Source organism: Wickerhamomyces ciferrii, contig 00025, assembly GCF_000313485.1.
Source record: "Wickerhamomyces ciferrii WGS project CAIF00000000 data, strain NRRL Y-1031 F-60-10, contig 00025, whole genome shotgun sequence".
NCBI classification, from domain to species: domain Eukaryota; kingdom Fungi; phylum Ascomycota; class Saccharomycetes; order Phaffomycetales; family Wickerhamomycetaceae; genus Hansenula; species Hansenula ciferrii.
Window position 1 is genome coordinate 56956 of NW_011887715.1, and position 22133 is coordinate 79088.

The 22133-nt window shown below is 32.0% G+C and overlaps 7 protein-coding genes across 7 annotated transcripts; 2 read left to right on the forward strand and 5 right to left on the reverse strand.

The window, feature by feature from the left end:
- Window positions 1-141: 141 nt before the first annotated feature.
- ADE1 (phosphoribosylaminoimidazolesuccinocarboxamide synthase) lies at window positions 142-1050 on the forward strand (the record flags this gene model as incomplete). The annotated part of the gene is made up of 1 exon (XM_011278262.1): window positions 142-1050. One exon carries the CDS (start codon window positions 142-144, stop codon window positions 1048-1050), a length of 909 nt encoding a protein of 302 aa, XP_011276564.1.
- Window positions 1051-1383: 333 nt separating this feature from the next.
- Window positions 1384-2718, reverse strand: KIN3 (serine/threonine protein kinase KIN3; the record flags this gene model as incomplete). The annotated part of the gene is made up of 1 exon (XM_011278263.1): window positions 1384-2718. The coding sequence occupies one exon, from the start codon at window positions 2716-2718 to the stop codon at window positions 1384-1386; it is 1335 nt and encodes a 444-aa protein (XP_011276565.1).
- Window positions 2719-3367: 649 nt separating this feature from the next.
- ADE2 (phosphoribosylaminoimidazole carboxylase ADE2) lies at window positions 3368-5062 on the forward strand (the record flags this gene model as incomplete). The annotated part of the gene is made up of 1 exon (XM_011278264.1): window positions 3368-5062. One exon carries the CDS (start codon window positions 3368-3370, stop codon window positions 5060-5062), a length of 1695 nt encoding a protein of 564 aa, XP_011276566.1.
- Window positions 5063-5200: 138 nt separating this feature from the next.
- On the reverse strand, window positions 5201-7993 carry BN7_1106 (Zn(II)2Cys6 transcription factor; the record flags this gene model as incomplete). The annotated part of the gene is made up of 1 exon (XM_011278265.1): window positions 5201-7993. The coding sequence occupies one exon, from the start codon at window positions 7991-7993 to the stop codon at window positions 5201-5203; it is 2793 nt and encodes a 930-aa protein (XP_011276567.1).
- A 3964-nt stretch (window positions 7994-11957) lies between these two features.
- Window positions 11958-15083, reverse strand: BN7_1107 (uncharacterized protein; the record flags this gene model as incomplete). Its single annotated transcript, XM_011278266.1, has 1 exon — window positions 11958-15083. The coding sequence occupies one exon, from the start codon at window positions 15081-15083 to the stop codon at window positions 11958-11960; it is 3126 nt and encodes a 1041-aa protein (XP_011276568.1).
- A 688-nt stretch (window positions 15084-15771) lies between these two features.
- On the reverse strand, window positions 15772-17709 carry BN7_1108 (uncharacterized protein; the record flags this gene model as incomplete). The annotated part of the gene is made up of 1 exon (XM_011278267.1): window positions 15772-17709. One exon carries the CDS (start codon window positions 17707-17709, stop codon window positions 15772-15774), a length of 1938 nt encoding a protein of 645 aa, XP_011276569.1.
- A 2802-nt stretch (window positions 17710-20511) lies between these two features.
- Window positions 20512-21411, reverse strand: BN7_1109 (Serine/threonine-protein kinase; the record flags this gene model as incomplete). The annotated part of the gene is made up of 1 exon (XM_011278268.1): window positions 20512-21411. The coding sequence occupies one exon, from the start codon at window positions 21409-21411 to the stop codon at window positions 20512-20514; it is 900 nt and encodes a 299-aa protein (XP_011276570.1).
- Window positions 21412-22133: the final 722 nt, after the last annotated feature.

The following is a 22133-nucleotide window of genomic DNA, read 5'->3' on the forward strand; positions in this document are numbered from 1 at the left end:
TATGTTCGGTAATAAAAAAAAATATCATTTAAATATGATAGTTGATAAGTTATAAGTTAAACTTGTTTCACAATTACAATTGTTTAAGATTTATTTAATCAATCAATTATCACCTCATCAATCAAATTAGCTAACTATATAATGTCATCAATCACCACAACAGATTTGAATGGAATCTTACCATTAGTTGCTCGTGGTAAAGTTCGTGATATATATGAAGTTGATCAAAATACTTTGTTGTTCGTTGCAACTGATAGAATTTCAGCTTATGATGTTATAATGCAAAATGGTATTCCAGAAAAAGGTGCCCTATTGACTAAATTATCAGAATTCTGGTTCAATTTCTTGGAACCTTATACTAAAACTCATATTATTAAAACTGATGATATCTTTAAATCATTACCATCAGAATTATCAAAACCAGAATACAAATCACAATTAGAAAACCGTGCTTTATTAGTCCATAAATATAAGTTAGTTCCATTAGAAGTTATCGTTAGAGGTTATATCACTGGATCTGCTTGGAAAGAATATAAAAAATCAGGTACTGTTCATGGTGTTAAAATTAATGAAACTTTACAAGAATCTCAAGAATTCCCAACCCCAATTTTCACACCATCAACAAAAGCTGAACAAGGTGAACATGATGAAAACATTTCTATTGAACAAGCTGAAAAAATTGTTGGTAAAGATTTGACTGAAAAAATTGGTAAATTAGCCATTGATTTATATTCAAAAGCAAAAGAATATGCAAAGACTAAAGGTATTATAATTGCTGATACTAAGTTTGAATTTGGTTTAACTGAAGATAATGAACTTGTATTAGTTGACGAAGTTTTGACCCCTGATTCTTCAAGATTCTGGAATGCAAAAAATTACGCTTTAGGTGAATCTCAAGATTCTTATGATAAACAATTCTTAAGAGATTGGTTAACATCAAATGGGTTAAACGGTAAAGAAGGTGTTAGTATGACTGAAGAAATTGCCCAAAGATCAAGAGAAAAATACATTGAAGCTTATGAAGCTTTAACTGGTGAAAAATGGGCTTAATTTTCTTTTTAATTATGTATAATATGAATATTGATTATTCGCTTGAAATGTATAGAATAAATTTACATTAGGATTTGAAAAACATATGTATTCAATTTTTATTCATGTAAACAAACAAATAGTATCAGAATATCATAAACCAAAAACAATCCAACGTCAAAATTAAATCAAAAATATCACAACCAACAACCAACATAACAAAACCAATGAATTTCATCCACAAATTATTCATATTACTATACTTATTAACCCTTTTTCAGTTAAATTATTTCCATATCACCAATTTTAACCTTATTCTTTCCTTGTTTTCCATTTATAACTTACTTGTTTGACTTAGAACCAGTTATTATTATACTTGGTTTGAAATGGACCAACATCATTATTATCATTAAAAGCACCTTCAAATAATTTTGCATTTTTGGCAATCAAGCCGTTCGATTTTTTTGATGATGAAGGTGGTGCATATCCACTATTAGTTGGTTTGGTATATTTTTTACTTATTGGTGGATCATTATCTAGGATCTGAGTTAATGGTAATCTACTATGTGATGGTGTTTCTAATTCTCTTGGACCTTTTAAAACCTTAGCACCAGCTGGGGTTCCTGGTGATGTTACCATCGAGAAATCCGAAGGTGATGGATGACAACTTAATGTTTGTTGTGCCATTGGTGTTTTCGACTTTGGTGTAGATCCAATTTGCATTTGTTTTAATCTTGATCTTACTTCTTTTTCAACAACATATTGAAACTCATTTTGATAATTGATTCTGATTTCTTCAACTTCTTGTTCAATTAATTTTCTTTGATAGTTTAACTCTTCACTTAGACTTTGCTTTGCTCTTATTAATTCATTTTCTTTCAACATTAATTCATCTTCAAATTTCTTTAAATTTAATTCATAATTATTCAACTGCAAATCTTTCATTTGGATTTTAAAATTTAGGTGTTGTAGAAGTTCAAATGTTGGTAATCTCTGGTTTATATCAACTTGAATACAGTAACTTATAATTCTTCTTAGAGATGCTGAATAATGTTCAGGAATATCTGGATAAATTCCTTCTTGTATTTTTTTTTGTAATTGTAAATGAGTTTTGGCTTGGAATGGTGGATGTAATGCACATAATTCATAAATAACACAACCTAAAGACCAAATATCACAAAGTGGAGTATAAGGTTGATCTAACAAAATTTCTGGTGACATGTAGTAAGGCGTACCAACACATGTTGTAGCGAATTCGATCTCATGCTCTAACGATTTTGCCAAACCAAAATCACCTAATTTGAATTTCCCATCAGATAAGAATATATTGTCAGGTTTAATATCTCTATGTATGACTATTTTTGTAGTGTCTGTGATTGTTGGGAATTCCATCTCTTCATAAATGTTCTTGACGATTGGTGAATTCACTCCATAGTGACAACGATAAAGCGCCATAAGAATCTGTGTAAATATATTCCAAATGATACCTTCTGGTAAATATTCATTGGAGTTTCTATAGTTTTTAATAATATATGATAAATCACCACCATCACAATACTCCATATAGAGATAAAGCATGTGCTGTTCTGGAATATGAGCATGATGAACATACTGGACAATATTTGGATGGTTCAATTCACTCAATATTCTGAACTCTGAGATCAGTTGTGTTCTTTCTTTAGGATTCATATGCCCATATGGTATTTCTTTTCTAACCAGAAGCTATAATCAATAGTTGTTAGTTTGTACCCCATATAATATACCGCTGTTTATACATACTCTGCCATCCCTCACTCTTCTGACCTTCCGTACACAACCAAAAGAACCTCTTCCGATGAGCTCCAGTACTTCATACTCTTCATTGAGAGCAGGTGAGCCAGACATATTGTTTTGCTTTTGTTAACTTCACCAATATTGTTTAGTTTGGAATGATATGCTCTTTTTACAAAAGTGTTGATCTAGCTAAGACGCTAGAAATTCCAGGTATTTAATTAATCAGATCAAAAACAGTAGTAGAAAATTCCAAATCAGAGTCTTAACCCAGATTTCTCGAAAACGTATATACTAAAAAGTTGTGAAATGTCTGCTATTTTTTGTTTACGTTTTTCCCTTTTGAACGAAGATTCGCGAAACGTCAAGATTATGTAATAGTATGCATAAAACTGACATAAGCAGATTTTTTTCTGACTCTGATTTTTTGATAGATTAGATTGAGATACCTATGATTTGAGCTTCAATTTATAAAGAAAAGTTGCTTAGCTTTTAATTTTTTAGTGTAATAAGCTTACTGGTATAGCTAACTCTCATATTCAAATAAGTACAACAGAAGCTGTGAAAAATGGAAAACGTTACAATTGGTATTTTAGGTGGTGGCCAATTAGGCCGTATGCTTGTTGAAGCTGCTCATCGTCTCAATATTAAAACTGTCATCTTGGATGCTCCAAACTCTCCAGCTAAACAAATCAATGCTTTAGATGAGCACGTTGACGGTTCATTCTCAGATGCTGAAGGTATTGCTAAGTTAGCAGCCAAATGTGATGTTTTAACTGTGGAAATTGAACATGTTGATGCTGATGCATTAGCTAAAATTGCTAAATCTTCAAATGTTAAAGTTTATCCATTACCAGAAACTATCAAATTAATCCAAGATAAATATTTACAAAAATTACATTTAATAGATCATGGTATTCAAGTTGCTGAATCAATTGATGTTGATAACACTGAAGAAGCTTTAGAAAAAGTTGGTGAAAAATTTGATTATCCTTTTGTCTTGAAAGCTAGAACTTTAGCTTATGATGGTCGTGGTAACTTTGTCGTCAAAACTAAAAACGACATCCCAGAAGCATTAAAAACTTTAAACAACCGTTCATTATATGCTGAAAAATGGGCACCATTCACCAAAGAATTAGCCGTTATGGTTGTTCGTTCAATCGAAGGTGAAGTCTTTTCATATCCAACTGCCGAAACCATCCATAAAGATAATATCTGTCATCAAGTCTTTGCTCCAGCAAGAGTTCCAGATTCAGTTCAAGAAAAGGCAAAAATATTGGCTCAAAATGCTGTCAAATCATTCCCAGGTGCTGGTATTTTCGGTGTTGAAATGTTTTACTTACCAAATGGTGAATTATTGATCAATGAAATCGCACCAAGACCTCATAATTCTGGTCATTATACCATAGATGCTTGTGTTACCTCACAATTTGAAGCTCATATCAGAGCTGTTGCCAACTTACCATTACCAAAAAATTTCACTCAATTAACAACAACAAATACAAATGCCATCATGTTAAACGTGTTAGGTGCCAAAGAACCAAATGGTGAATTAGAAGCTTGCAGACGTACATTAGAAACTCCAGGTGCTTCAGTTTACTTATATGGTAAAACAACAAGACCTGCAAGAAAAATGGGTCACATTAATATAGTCACAAGTGATATGAAAGAAAGTGAACGCCGTTTAGCTTATATAATGGGTGAAACATCTAAATTAGAAATAACAGACGATGATTCTAAAGGAAAATCTCCTAAACCGTTAGTTAGTATAATAATGGGTTCAGATTCAGATTTACCAGTTATGTCAGTTGGTGCAAATATTTTGAAACAATTTGGTGTTCCATTTGAAGTTACTATTGTTTCAGCTCATAGAACTCCTCATCGTATGTCAAAATTTGCCATTGAAGCTGCTCAACGTGGTGTCAAAGTTATAATTGCAGGTGCTGGAGGTGCAGCTCATTTACCAGGTATGGTTGCTGCTATGACCCCATTACCAGTCATTGGTGTTCCAGTTAAAGGTTCAACTTTGGATGGTGTTGATTCATTACATTCAATTGTTCAAATGCCTAGAGGTATTCCAGTTGCTACTGTTGCAATCAATAACAGTACAAATGCTGCATTATTAGCTGTTAGAATATTAGGTACTTCATACCCACAATATTTCACTGAAATGCAAAATTATTTACTAAGACAAGAAGAAGAAGTTTTAGTTAAAGCGGACAAACTTGAAACAATTGGTTACGAAAAATATTTGGAAAAATAATGCGTATAATATTAAATTTTTCACGAGATACAAAATAGTTCAAATTATGATCAACAAAAAGTAAAAACGAATAAATAATTATTGATAGATCTAAACAATTATTTTTGATAACTAAAATGTAGTCAATCTATAACTGGACTATATTCTTGACATAACATCTTCAATATAGTTTATAATAGTTTCCATTTGATTTGAAATCAGACCAACATAAGCCCAAAATCTACCTTGTGCTTTCACGAATCTGGAACACAATCTTAACTTTTCCTTCAAACAGTTTACATTAAAAGTTTCTATGAAGATTAGGAAATCAGGTTCATTCATTTCAAGTGTAATGACTCTTTGATAATTCCCAATAACAAAATCAACTAATCTTTTTCCTGGTGCTGGTTTTAAATTTGATTTATTTTCTTGAATAGTGAAGCATTTGGTTAATACAATAGCTGAAGCTAATACTGTCAAAGCGTTAGCAATAACAACAACTGAAAAAACCGGATATTGATTCCAAACATCAGGATATTCCTCATCGTCTTCAACTTTTGCTGAAAATGTTTTACCTGGTTCTTCTTCAGCATCTAACCACCAATTTTCATTTGATTTCAATGAATTGATCTCTCCTGCTGGGGTATAATTTGATGGACCTCCAATAACTTGCATAGGATATGTTGGATTTTTGTTCTGCGGTATCTTAGCTTCACCTAATTCAAGCATTTGAACACCACTAAATGCAGATAAGAAAGTTTCAATGAAATGATGAAGTTGAGTTTCATTTGTTTGTGAACATGATTGTAAAAGTTCAGCAACAGATAACCGATAAAGTGAATTGAAAACATCATCTGGATTATTGTTTGCATTTGTTTCATGAGGTTTAACCAATAATAATGGTGAGCAAAATGTAACATTTATGGCTATTTTTGCCGCTGCTGAAATTAATAATGTGAATACTTTAGATATGTTTAAAACCAAGACACTCTTTCTGATATGTGATATTTGAAATAATTCATTTTTGGCTATTTCATCAACCAGTTGAATTCTACTATTATATGAATCAACTGATGTATTTGTTAAGTTCCCGGCTGAAACGGTATCCATGATATCTTCCATAGTCTTGATGGCAATAATGATTAAATCAGCATCTTGAAACTTTTTGAAAACCTCTTTATTTGTTTTAGCTTCATTTAGCCATTTTTCAAAATCACTCCATATATTGTATCTCAAGCTTTGAGGTGAAACCACATCATTTGTGTCAAATAAAAACAGATTTTGATTATAAGCAGTATCTGAGGCTGGAAATTGTAATTGAGGTTGAAATTTCAACAAATCTTGAGAAATTGGATGATATGGGATACCTCTATTGAGTCTAACGAAAACATTTAACTTCCAACTACCCCAAACAGTTCTTATAAGATCTTCTCTCACAACCAATTGTCTCTTTGTAGCAACACGGGCAAATGTTTCAAAATTACTTCCCAACTTCAAAGTTGGTAGGATATTATTTACTTCTAAAATTCTCATTAATCTTTCAGATCCTTCTATAGCTTGTTCAACATAACCACCCGGACCCAAAGACCCTGATAGTAGAACCATTGCTTGTAAAGAAGACTCTAGTGATAATAAATCCCAGTGTTTTTCTGCAAGGAAATACCAATGTTGAGGATCTCTTAAATTCTGATTAGGAATTTGTTTAGCACTAGCAAAACAACAAGATGATGAGAACATAGCATGTAACAATGATGCATCTTTTCTAACATTCAAATGAGATACGAGTCTATGTTTTGGCTGAACAAATGGACGACTTGGATGAATATATCTATAATACAGATCTATCAAAATACAAGTTGTTTTCCAATCTGGTAAATCAAAAAGCTCTAATTCTTGATCTGAAATGTAAATATAGTGATTGAGTGAAACTGAGCTTGATATAGAAGTTCCTGGTGTAGCATTTGTATCTCTAGATGAATAAGGTCTTTTTCTTGAAAGCGAATCATGTGCTTGATAATCGTTACTTGATGGATATATTTGATCTTGATAATGAACAGGCTGTGATACTGATCCATTTGGATGTTCTGATTGTGATTTGTATGAATTAATTTGCTGCTGCTGCTGCTGTTGATGTGGATTCATTTGTAGCTGTTGTGGTTGAAGTGGCGGCTGTGGTGGATATTGGTTAACTTGGGGTTGATAAAGAGGCTGATTCACTGGCATATATACAGGTTGATGATGTTGATGATGTTGATGATGTTGATGTTGTTGATGATGTTGTTGATGCTGCTGATTGGAATCATAATGAGCTGGGGGTTGACTTGTACTTGGAAATGGATATCCCTGTTGATTTAATTCTTGTGAAAAACCTCTATGTATCAAGGGAAATGGTGAATCAGCTGGTTCATGTAAAGAACGAACCTTGTCTTGAAGAGAATTTGATGATCCAGATGATCTGTGTAATCCAGGTTGAATTGGTGGTGAAACATTGGTTCCATCATTATTGAAGTTGTAGAATGGTGAAGCTATTCCAGATACAATATTGTTTGGAGTATCTAGATCACTTCCAACGCGCTGATGAATGGACCCACCGGGACTTTGAAGAGGTATTAGACCATTGTTGGCTTGTGGAATATTTGTTGATGAGCTATGACGAGACACTAATGAAGGTTTACCTGAAGGAGTTGTATGACTTGATGTAGTTGATGTTGGATCTTTTGGCTTCTTCCGTCTTCCTCCTCTTAAGCTTCGTACAAATACACACTCCAAATTGAGCAACTTGCAATTTGAACAACGTTGATGTGTAACTTCACCAGACTTTCCATCTGGATGTGAAATTTGTATTTCACCATCACATTTGATCTTTTTCTCTCTGCATGCTAAGCAAGCGTGTCTTGCGACGGGTCTTTTTGATGGAAATGTTGTTGTTTTATCAGTGCTTGTATCAGACATGTTTTGTTGGGTCTTAATACCTTGAACTATCTAGGATTATAAAAAAAAACACGCACACACCAGTAGAGGTTAATTTTATGTAGTGGATCTTATATTAATTGAGTTAATACCATAAACTGAATGTGATAGACCAATTATATATTATAAATACACTTTGATTCAAAAGTTGTAATAATTTTCTTTTTATGAATAATGGTTTTCAATTGAGTTATTTGATTAGAAATTCCAGAGGTTTGAAGACTGAACGAGATATTTGATAACTGAAACTTTAAAGCGACCCACCAGTCAATAAATCAGTTGTTTATATGCAATTATGGTTATGTATTGGCTGAATTGGTGTTGACAATAGTGCTAATTACTCATAAAATTATTCACACGGGATTCCAATTGTATATAAATGAGAGTGGGAATCGAGGACATTTGAAAAACAGGCGGCGACTTTCTGCAGGTGACCTTTGGACTCTAGACAGTGGACAACGTCCGTCGTCTACATCAAGAACGGGCTTTGCAGCTTTTAATTGGACAAAAGTTTAACTCCTGGATTTAATCGGTTATAAAGTTTGCAGAGGTATAACAGATTAACCGAATAGATCAGAGGATCAGAGGACAGATATATGCGTATATACACTTTTATGAAGAGAAAATAACAAATTGACAATTCAAAAGGCCATGTGATTTCGAACTGCGAGCATAGACTACATAGAAAGTAGAAAGGATGAAATTTAATCTATCTTCATATATTTATATCTTGATCGAATTATTTGTCTCAAGTTTCGGAGTCACAATTTTGAAGGGGGACAAAACAAAAATAGACGATTAAGTCCAGTGTCTAGCTAATTATTGAACTATGATTTTCTGGTCTATCGCAATTGGATTATTACCTTTAAGAGTCATTACGCCATTGGCACATTGCTACTAGACTGAGACGAGAGACGAGAGACGAGAGTAGAAATACTACCATGGTCAATTAACGGTAGTTAGCCCCGGGAACCTCAAAATCTTTTCGTATATATATATGTCTTCATCCATCTAAGGACTACTAGGTACAAAACAATATTGCACAAGTACAGTACACATTGTGAAGATTACTGACATATAATATACGACGTACTTAGTGTACCCTGATGACTCCTTTAACTATGATTCATAACATATAATTGGCCTAACCATGACTTTTAAGTTATAAATTATAATTGATGGGAAAATTTCTATAAAGTGTTCTCTGTCAGGAGCTGTTTCTATGGCTTTCCAGTGCCTATTAGACTTTGAACCTTGGAAGTTGGTGTGTGTATCTGCGAGCATCGAATTTACGCGATATTGTCGGCCGTTTTGAAAAATTTGCCCAGTTAATGTTCCTAGCTGTTCCTAGGCAGCTTACAAGTTACAGGCTACATTATTCCTAATTCATGGTCGACGCAAATTGCAACTTGTCATATATTGAATCAATTGGGTTACCTTATAAACGCGTTTAAAACCGTTCGATCGAGCTTCATTAATGTTCAGGTATATATCATAATTATAATATTGTAATTTGTCACGCGTTTTTAAATGATACATCAATATCAATTCAATTTAGACATTCCATATTGATGGTCAGATAGATCGTATAAGTTGCTTACAATTACACAAGATGATCATTCCCCATTTCCATATGTAGCTCCTTGACTTATATTTCGATTGATTTGTGTCATAAAAAGGTGTACTTTTGATATAAATTTGTCAATTTCTTAGATCAAATAATTCAAAAGATGATGATCATGATTCATGAGATCCGAGACTAAGTCCTTGAAGGTTGACCCAAAAATCGAGATCCGCAGATTGACGACTCTCCGTTAATGACCGGACATATAGAGACATATAACCTGCGATTTTTTACTTTGAAGTTATAATTTGATTGTTGCAGTTGTAACGTAACTAACGTTGTAACTTTTAAAGGACCAAAGCTTCATATAAAAACTCATGGTGACTGTTTTAATAGCTTCATTAGTGATCAAATTGAAATTCTACAGTACATATAGTAAAATCTCACAGATCCGTATCTTACCAGCTAGTTATAGCATGGCTTTAAAGTTTTGACGTATTCGACATGCTCATAATTCGGTTATATCTATTGGTAACAGCTGGTGTTTAAAGTTATATATATACAGAGCTCGAATTAAATATAATTTGACGACGTACTTGTACCTGAATCATCTTCGTATCAATTGTTCTAACTAACTCAAGCCTCTATATAGCTTGTTTTTATATTCATTAACCATGAGCTGATCATGTCCCCGATCATTAATAGTAATATTATTTTAAATTAATTTGACAGCATCTGTACTTAGATGGTGTCTAATGGGACAGTTTACCGCATTCTCATTATAATACAAAATTATGGATGTGGTTCTGATAAAGTATATTGATATTATAATTTTTATGACTCTGAGGTTGGAAATTAGTGATGCATCGATCGCTCCTTCAATTAAATTGTTTGGTAACCCAGCTTGGTCAAATGAATCCCATGCTGACAGCAGTAAATAGTGAGAACAAGACGCACCATGGGTAAAACTCACAATATATAAGCTGATCAACTTTCAAGTCAGAATCATATGACTATTATTTCGTACATATGGTAACGAACTTATTGGTGTGAAATGCTAACTTCAAAAGTTCAAAATGATCTAATTCGGCCTTATACGCGCATAAATTACAGATTCGTGAGACATTTGATCTTTTGGACATTTATACAAAAACAGAAAAGTTAGTACGCGTATAAGAGTAAATTTAAGTTCGATTAATAAAAAATCTTGCTCATTTGAGTCTTGATTCAAGTCAAGACTAGTAGAGATAATTGAAGAATGAATTATTCAAGAAAGCTTAAAGGTCCATCATTGATCTGCCCTGAATTGACGTCAAGTTTGAGTTGATCAGACGGCAAACCTTCTTTATATAAACGGCTCCTGTCTTAATCCCAGCTTAAATATCATAGACAGCTGGAGGCTGGAGGTACTATCTGTAAGTATATAAGCTAATATTTATCAACGATCACCACATTCTTTCCAGACCAAAACTCCATTAGTATATCGATTCCCATATTAATCTTTTATAGTATGTTATAGTCTAGCGTAAATATACATGTTTTAGTAGCTGGTAAAGCTACGGGTTATAAATTATAATTTATGTACTATCCTCGATTCTGATCACGTCGGTTCATTTGCAAATGTTTAGTGATCATGTCGACGAATATATCTCAGTTATAGACTAGTTACATTATTATTATGAACATGCCGCATACACAGAGGCTCATGTTGAGTACTATGAACCATTAAAACTGCATCCAGATTATAATATAGCTAATACTATATATCATAATAATATTGTATTGAAATGGTATTATATTGAGGAATTAAAAAGACGATCAATTTGTAGATCATTAATGTAGAGGCATTACGGTATAAGTGGGATATACTACACACTGTACGTGATATATGTAAACACGTTAATTACAAGATTAAACTTTTTGAGACAGAACATTACATACTTATTTTGATAGATTAGATAACAGTCTTATATACGTAAAAGTTGAGCAGTACCTTAAATATTACACTTACAAAATCTGTTCTTTGAGGTTTTGAATATTTGGTAATTGGTAGCTGGCGAAAGAGATACGTTTTGAAAAATATATAAGGAGACTTTACCACTGGAGATTTATAGTGAGAAATAAGATGAGATAATTAGCCAATCGATACAATTTATTCGTGATCTACGTTTAATAATATGGACAATCAATTTCACATTATTTGCATATAATATTTTCCTATAACGGATTACTCCAAAAGTGTGTAACGAATCTTTTGAATATAAGGTTCATATAAAGATGAAAATATTTAGCTATACTAACTTAGGTTTAGGATCTAATACTAAACAAATTAATTAAATGAATCCCCGCCAAACGATTTATCATTCAAAGATTATTTAAAAATTAAGAAATGTATGCTTCCTTATAAAAGACATCAAAAACGTCAAGATTCACATCAATTAATCTTTTAAAATCATACATCAAATCATCAGCAATACCCTCACACTTACCATTAAAAAGCTTGGTAGTATCATCATATGGATATTCCATTTCATAGCCAACACTTTTGAAGACAAGAAACATGACTCTATCACGGAAGGATTCAGAATCAGAACATTTTGAAATACATTCACTCAAAAATTTATTATCGTTGAAGTTTTTATGAAGAAATTCGGATTTTGTTGTAGCTCTATCATATTTATCATCTCCATTAGAATCATCAAATATTGAAGAAAGCCTATAATCTTCTTCAATTTTTTGGGATACAAGCATCTTGACAATATCAGTGATTTGTTTTTGATCATCCACTTGCACACTGTCTTTGGTATTATTATCTATTTTGTCTTTGAAATGATCATATAGAGTTTCAGTTAAAGAAACAGACCCTGGATAAAGAACCTGCATTGTTTCTCTTGCTCTAAAATGCTTAGTTTTACCTAGTTGTAATAAAGGACATTTCATGAAGAAATAACGACTAAGGAAATTTTGCATGGATGCAGCTTGTAAGAGGATTTTTAATCTGTTCAGCAAAACATCCAGCTGTCCATTCATCATATCTAACGATCTAACAGTATATCTGGGAGCACGAATAGAACGTATTTTTCTTATTATCAACTTTAAAATACATTCAATTATCTGTTGCCTATAATCTTGAGCATCAAAACTTATCAACGGAAATATTTTCATAGTATCCCGCTTCAAAGAGATCAAAAGACAACGCATAGCTTTAATTTCACTTGATGAATTATTTAAAGTGAATAAAAAATGACTATCTTTGTTCCAGTAAAATGCAAAATAGGTAAAAAGGTTTAGATCTGTGTCTGAAGATCCACCATAACTCGATGGAAGAAAATGTTTAGCAATAACATCAGCTTCACAGTATTGAAGGGAGCAGATTCTTTTCCAGGCAGCCCTCATCAACCTGAGTAAGAAATACATATCAAACTTCTTATCTATCCAAGTTTCAAACTGCCATCTTTCAGACATAAACTGTGTAAAAATTTTAATCAACTCTGTTTCAGATGAATTTGAAGGATTTAAAAAGAAGTGTTTGTATGATCTGCTCAATAGATTAAAAACTATGAAGGTCAAACCATCTAATGGTTGTTTCATGAGCTGATCAGCTCTCAGATGCTTGAACTGACGCTTTGCGGATGCTTCATCTATTGCTAAGAATATAGGTTTTGAATAAGGGAGCTCTAAAAAAGTATTGCAGAAATAGCTGTTATTAAGAATTTCAGTTAAAAAACACACTGCGAACCACTTAAACTTTTCTGGTGTTTCGAATTCTTGACCTTCAAAATTCAAAAGCATCTTCTTTATTTCATATTTTTTTTCCTCTGACCAATCCAAAATCGATTCAAATACACTTTTATAGAAGCCCCGTCTTAATCTACCTGACTTCATTGATCTAGGAATCGAATGGTCACCAGATCCTTTGACTTTATCGTCATAAATTTTGTTTAATTTTTCATATTGATGTTCAATCCAGCTATGAGGTGTGAAACCAAAAGGAACAACAATTTTTGATCCTATAAAGAGATATATATTTAACTCTAACTTGTATTCTTCGTAGATATAACTTCTGCTTTGATCAAGATTGTTATTGTTTATCCAGCTGAAACTTTGTGAATTATAGATATCTCGATATCTATTGAAAGTGATTTTCAGTTGTGACAGTTGGTTTAATGCATCAGCTCTATGAGTTTCCAGCAGTTTTGTTGTTTCTTTTGTTTCAGATGACAAGTTATTATGAATCAGATCACTGGAGTTAGATATATGTTTTTGGATAGCTAGAGATGACAGTAAGTCATCCAGTACCTTCAACTGCACCATAAACAGTCTTTTTGAATGATCATCTTTGAATAGATACAATAAATTGGTAAAGTTCTTGAAATCCTTAATGAAATCTAATCTCAAATTGTCTGAGCGGCTTGGTATAATTTTGCAAAATATTATTCTTTTAAAGCTCACCAAAAATATCTCAGCTGCATGGACTACCTTCTGTAAAATATAACTGCTGAATTTGTCATCATAGTAATGAAGCTTTTCAAAATCTTTAAGTCCATAACCTGAATAAACTTCTTTAGCCAGTTCACCGAGTCCAAGATGCAAAATGTTTTCATCTGTATCTAGATTATAGTTTATCTCTGGTTTCGTATAACATGCGTTACTCCAAAAAATCAGCAAAGCAGCAATTGTAGACCCTAATGAACTACAACCAGAATCGTCATAGCTTGGGATTTCAAGGGAGTTTAACAACCATTTTAAAAATTCACGGAATTTTGAATCTGAGATTCGATCCAATATAGGCCTCCAACCTTTTTTAACGAGTTTCTTATGTCCAAATTTTCTATCCACTTCAATAATTAATGGGTGATGCTTTAGAAACGCAACCGCATGTTTTCTTCTGAAAGCTCCTTTGATTATATTGGCATACTTGACCAGCAAAGGATCAACTTCTATTGAGTTACTAGAGCCGGAATAAGATTGATCACGTTCACTTGATGTTTCAGAACCATCCGAGCTCACAACTTCAATATCATCAGCTTTAACTTTATGAATACCATGGATCAGCTTATCCCTAGCAAATTTACCTGCAGCTTCACGCTTTTTTGAAATATTATCATTTCGAATTCTTTCAGCATTCAGTTGTTTCTCTTCAATTTCTTTTCTTTTTTGCTCAGCATGTTCTTCTTTCATACGTTTCAGCTGTTCAACCCTTTCAGCAGCCAGTATATTTGACAGCCTAGCTTCGGTTCTGATCAGTTTAACTTTGTGGGTATATATTGATTTTGCAGAGTCGGCTGTAATTGATGATTCATTCAGACTTCTTTCCAGTTTAGTTCTTTTCAAAGGGGTCAGTCTTTTCAGCACAGTCTCTGGAACCATGGAAGACAGAGATTCATTACCACCATAGCTCAGACTATTGATATTATGTTCACTTAAACTGGAAGCCGACCTTGACCTAAGTGACGGTGAATTGGAGTTTGTTGTGTATCCATCATTTGGAGCCTTATCATCAGTCATTTCAATCACAAGATATAAGCAAGTAATTCAAACTTAGCAACTATTAGCCTTTAGAGAATAATAGCAAATATAAGGCGATAATATTTATAATTTGTAGCAGTGATATTCCTCAATTCCATTAAAAAAGACTTTATTAACCCTTGTTTTTGCAACTGTGGATTAAAGATATTTTGTCATTTTTTATGTTTGTCACAAAATCCTTATCGGATATTTGCTTTGCGCAACAATCTGTATAAACACCGATTCCAGAAGTACGTACTAATTTTTAAATCATTTAGTCATTTGAAGAAGTTGTGTCTGATCATAATGATAACAGTGTCAATGGCTGGCTTTAGCAATAAAAATAAGACTATAAAGTGGCGTTATATTAGAAAGCTGGTTGTAACTTAACTTGTTACGGATCATTTGAAAAATACTTCAAAAAAAATGGAGTAATTCTAGACTTCCCAAATGGGAAATCAAATCGCTTTACTCATATTATACAATTGAATATTGAATTATATAACAAAAATGTACATTCATTATATTTGTCTCTATATTAATCATTAAATTTTAATTATAAATACTGCGCAGAAGAAAAACAAACGAGCAACAGAAAAAGCACAAGCATTAGAAAAGCTGCAGGGTTGATATGATTACAATTTTGTAATATGATCAACAAAAAATTGTCTTTATTTACTTCAAAATTCTATGATCTACTTTTCTTATTGAAAAGTCTTGACCAGCTATGTTTAGGAGGTTTTGGGTCATAATCATTTAATTCAGGTTCAATTCCACAAGGACCTTTAACATATTTTGAACTTCCTTGACCATGACCATGATTATTTGTATGTGAATGTCTGTTCTTATCAATACTTTGTCTTAATGGACTATTCATTTGTGAAGTTGATGAAGATGATGTATTGGTTGGTTTTGGAATGAAATTTGTATTTAATTCTCTAGATCTTGTTCCTGATGATGATGAGGATTGGATATATAAATTTGGAGATTGTTGAATTGGAGATATTGGTGATGGAAGGGAATTTATACTTGATGATTCTGAATTATTATTTGATGCTGAATGTATTGATGATTGTGCACTTGAATTATTCGATTGGGTTGTGTTATTATGAATTTTTATATGATATTTATTCAAAAAATTTGAAATTGTAGATATTGGTGTATTATTTGATTTGGATTTAAATGATTCTTCAGATGAATTTGAACTTTTAGAAGTATCAAGTTTACCAAGATTTGAATCTTTAGATTTTTTCTTCTTTGGAAAAGTATTGATTTCTAAATTTGATCTTGTTGATATATTTGATTTATTCGAACCTATTGATTTAATTGATTCATGAGTTTTCACCTTTTCAGGTTTACTACCGGTTGATACGGAAGTTGGATTTGATGAAGAATTTAAAGCAGATGGAGCTGCAGGTTGACTAATACTTGATGATCTTGTTGAACTTGAATTTGATATTTTCAATTCATCCATTTTAGTTATAATTTTCTTTGAATTATTTTTATTAATTAAATTTTCTTGATCAGTTAAGAAATTATAATAAATATTTTCTCTTAATAATTGTAAAACAGCATTTTTAGCAGGTAATAAAGTTAATGGTGAATGATATAAAATCTTATTATTTTCATATTCTTTCAATAGATTAGAATAAACAGTATCTGGTAGATTGATTTGATATGGTGAATTATTAATAACATAATCTTGTATTATATATTCGAATTTTTCTTGTAATTCAATTTTATTTTGTTCTAATATTTCTTGTTGTTCTAAGGCATCAACAACTTCTTTATCATTTGCGCTTGCTAAATTTGAATCTGAAGAATTATTTGAATGATGACATTGACAATCATTATTTTTTTCACAAATGTATGAAGGTTTAAACAATGAATCCCAAACTTCAGTGTTTCTCTTTGAAGCTGAACGACTTGATGCAAATGAGTTTCTCTTATTCTTTAATCCATTTGGTGGTGATGGTGATGACGATGATGGGTTAGAATGTTTAAGATCATCCATATCTTGATTTACAAATGACTTGTTATCAAATTCATCACCACTTTTCAAAATCTTTGGTAATGATAATTCTTGAACCAATTTATCCAAATCATTATTACTCAACACATTTGAAGGTTTTCTTTGTACAGGAGAGACTGAATCATGGTTAGCGGTTAATGTTTGATGTTGATGAGGTGCTGGACTGACAGAACCTTCTTCCACAATGGAAGGATGACGATTGGATCTTCTTGAATTCATTGTTCGTATTGTGGCAACTGATTGTTTTCTTGAATTGCTAAACATGTTGAAAGTTGGTTCTTCTTCTTTACATTTCAAAATTGATGATTGACGTTTAAAAGTTTTATTCCATATTTTTTCATAATGATAAATCTCTATAAGAAACTTCAAATTCTCTTGAGAATATGAAGCGTTGATGAAGTCTTGAAACTTGGCATAAGAATAGTATTGGTTGGGCAGCTGTTGTTCATTATTTGTATCTTGTTGATCTTTGCTATTCACCGACGTTATATTCAATTCATCCTCCACATGTTCATTCAATTTTGAATAATAATGTTCACAACACTGATTAATTAAATTCTCCAAGCTTGGAATGTTTTTGCCGGAGGTAGTCATTATGATTATTGTGACACTTTTGTTTCTAGTTATGACTCTTTGTTATTGGTAATTGTTGTTTTGGTATACGTATAATTGGGGCTTTGAAAAAACCGTTATTATCTTGATGTAAACAAAATCAAATGTGAGACACAGAAATGATGGGAATGAAATGAAATGAAAAAAGATGTAAAGCTCAACCACTCTATGAGTACTTTCTCCTGTTTAATATGAAGCTGGTGATTATATTATATATTGTTGATTTAAGCTTTTCTAGCAAAATAAATATCGAGAATGTCAAATGACTTTATCTGCTTTCGAGTCTCAGATTGTGGGCCTAACACTGGAAAGTAATTTTGATACTCTCGTGAATCTTTTAGTTTAGTTTTAAATCCCTAATTGTTTGAGAACAGTGCCTTTGCTTGATTGAAATATAAGTGGAAAGAATAACAATTATAGTATACACATTCATATATATAATTTACAAAGTCAAGTTTCTGTCTTTTAGCGTATCAAGAATTCTCAGTAGTAGAATCTTTTGCACAAAAAAAAAGAAATTCACAGAGCTTCTCGAAAACAATTTGCAGAGGTAGCAGCTTCCCACTTAAGATGTGTTTTTTCATTAGAAAAAACTTTTAGTTTCGTCCATTTGAAGTAGCTATTTCTAGTTATTGTCGTCTGTTAATTTGCAACGTTCTCACCTCATCTGGTGTAGTAACGTGTTCACTGTTCACAGCTCATCTTGCGCTTTCATGTTCACCTTTGAGATACACTTGCTAAATGCCCGATCGAAAATTGAAAGCTGAAAGAACCCATCAAAGTTGATCAGTAATTAAGCCAATGCACAAGGGCTAAAAATACCCCTACAAAACTTCAAACAAGGCTACCTATAAAGGTACAATAAAGCATTTGAACACACTGAGCAGGTTGTAAAAGCTGAACATACGCGTAACTTGTACCAAGTTTTCAGACCTTCCTTAAAACTTCCTTGCAGACGATCTTCAAAAAAATTCAGTTTCTAGAAACTCTAAGGAACATTAGATCTCAAACCAAAATACAGCACTAAGCGTACAACTTTAAGCTAGTGGTACACTATCTAAACAACGCTTCAACTTCAACTTCAGTCGATTGTACATGCTTGTCAGATTTATTACGAGTCTTCTAAATTACACGCTTAAATAAATTATTAAACACAAACAGTTCAACTCTCATAATTGCGATGGCTGCCTCGGGAGTCGCCAGTATAGTAGTATTTTTTTTAACTTTGCTACCAAGCTCCAACAAATATTGATTGACGATTCAACAAATTTATTACGACTACCATTTACAGTATATTGTATTTCAAAGCTGTGACCAATAGATCAATAGATATCAGTACAGATAATACAATAGAATGTTGTAGAAACAAAGTTCTCGTTAATCTGTGGAATAATTTCATAACAGCTTAGATTGAATGTATATTGGATCTATTACAAAATATTTCAACATGAGTTAACAGATTAAAAGCTTTAACAAGAAGGCCGGTCTCCCCCAGACGTGTATGAGTACTTTTTAATCATCTTTCAGCCGGGCTTGATCTAGAGGCCGGTCACAGTAAATTTTAGATGAACTCTTGTACAACCAGCAAGCTCAAATCAGTGATATAGTTAAGTGGTACGAGGCAAGAGTACCATCATGATACAGTAATCGAGTACAAGTTACTTTGGTATACTAGTTGACTTCAGGCGTTCAAAATATCTGTTGTCTAAGAAAATCATGGAACAATAACTTATATAGACAGCTTATTGAGTCTCGACTCACTTGAGGGGATATAAGTATATTCATAAAGGAAAAGGTTCCAAAATTCCATCGTGCTTTTTTCTTCTAATAAAACCAGATGTAGTTCAATGTTCATCCACCGTAGTCCATTCATTGGTACAACTAGTTACAACACACAAGGTTCAAGTAACCGGGGTACATGTTATTATATGGGTTTAATTTCCAGGATGGGATTATCAGATTACCTTCCTTTCCAGAACACCCCTGAAATTTGTTTAGGTAGAGAGGTAGAGTCTTCAGTCTAGACATCGGGAAGCTAAAGCTGCTAAGGCGTAGTGGCGTTGATGATATAATTTTTTGAAATAACCTGCACCGAGTTACTAACGATATGACTATAGATACTCATCTGTTGACTTTTGACACAGTTAATATTTGATCAAGCTATTAACAATTTAAATCTGACGTTATGAACTTGTATATAGTTGTCACAAGAGATGTTCACAAGAGTTGATGCTCAATCACACTGCATAGATTCGATCATCTCATTTAACGTAAAGCGCTTAAAATCAACATCATGGAATTAACATAACTTCTGCAACGGCTTGTTAAATTCTGAAATTAAACAAAGTACATAGATCTTGGTAATCTATGTTTTAAATAGTTCTAAATCTGGGGAAATGAAATGTCATATTATAGTAGTAATACTAAATAGTTATACATCAGAAACTGAAGACTAAACTTGACCTTCATTGTATGTGATTTCATAGGTTGGATCACCAGACTGGACCATCAACATTTCATAGTTATGTATGTATCTCTTTATGGGCCAATTTTCAAATCGGTTATGAGTTCCTTAAGGAAACCATATCAATAGCTCTGAATGTTTGGTGAGTTATTCCAAGTAACATATTTAATCCCATGATAAAGAACCATTCTATATTGAATGTAATTCAAAAGTTATATATAAAGCTGGATAATCAATAATTTCCATGTCTTTTATATATACATATCTTCTTTTGAAATTGAGAATTGTTTTGATTGTATTGTATTGTGTTTGAAAAAAACTCATCTAGTTATACCTAATACAGAGAATTTTTGTTCTAAAGTTTGTAAATTTGGTGATTTTCCACCATCAAAATTGAAAGAATCAGATTCTTTAATATCTTTGGGACTAAAATATCCATTAATTTCAGGATGATTTTCATAATGTTTTTGATTTTGTTTTAATTTTAATGTATTTTTCAATTCATTAATTTTAATTCCCCATTTTTTATAATGATTACGTTTTTTATTTTCTAATGATGATAAATCTTGTGAACTAACCCAACCACCTTTTTTCAAACTTGATAAAGTTTTATCAAATTCTTCTTGTTCTCTTTTTTGAAATAATTGGAAAAATTTAATCTTATCTTCTGTTGTCTTGGGTAATTTATCTTCATTTGGAATATCAACACTAACATCAAATCTTTCATCAATTGTTATAGTTGGTGAACATTCTAAAGTTTGATTTTCTAATTGATCTTGTTCAATTAATTGTTTTTCTCGTACTGGTGTAACTGTATTGATATCAAATTTTGATATAGTTTGAGTAGTTGGAGTTTGAATTTCAAATTGTGAAGAATTTAATTCAGTTTTTGGTGTCATCATACCAGTTGGTGTTGTAACTTTATTTGAACTGGTTCTAGATCTTTGTAATGAAGAAGGAGTTAAAACTTGTTCTAATGATTGAGTTCTAGAATGGAATGAACTATTATTATCATCATAAACAATTGCACTATTACCATTATTTTGATTATTATTTTGATTATTAACTGCAATTTCATCAATATCTGGTAATGGTGGTAATAAACCTTGATTTTCAGGTATATTCATAACTAAATTCCCATCACCATCTTCATTACCACTTGATGAATTTCCATCATTTTGATCAACATAAACATGAAGTCCACTTTTGGACAGACTCATGATTCATAGGAAGTTATGATTCTAGTTCTTTTATATATATGAAACCTTATTAGATTATCACCCTTTTTTTTTCTTTGAATATTAATTTATGAAACAATTAAATGTATGATATGTAATATTAAACAATTCAAATGCCTTTGATATAATAACCTTCAAATCCTTAGAATCACCTGTTTGAACAATCCAGATCTTAATTGGATCCGTACCTGCTTCTATATCTCTTGTAGATCTGATGATATCACCTTATGTTCTTTTAATTAATATATTTAATACCCAGTGCCTTAAGCCTGATAATGTGTGAAATCTTTATAGTCTAGAATCTAAATCTGGAATTTAAGGGGCAACTGAACCGTTGAATACCTTGACGTATAATATTATTTAAGTTATCACCTAGTGAGTAGTTAAAAGTTAAATGTAATTATAATTAAGGGAGGCAATGAGTATGTATGCAAGTAATTGAAATAAGAGCAAAATCACTTGAATCTTTTTATAAATCTCGATTCTCGAATCTTTGGTAAAAAAAAAATCAATTGAAGCTTTAATGCAGTAAAACTTTACACAATTTCCCAACTGAAACAAATTTCAATATCTGTGCAATTTTTTTTTCTTCTTTTTCGCTTAATTAAAAAAATATCAGATTCGAAAAACGTTCGCGATTTATTTTTTAATTTCTGGTTCTTTTTTCCTGGCTGGATCAATTCAGTCCCGATACGGTAGACTTC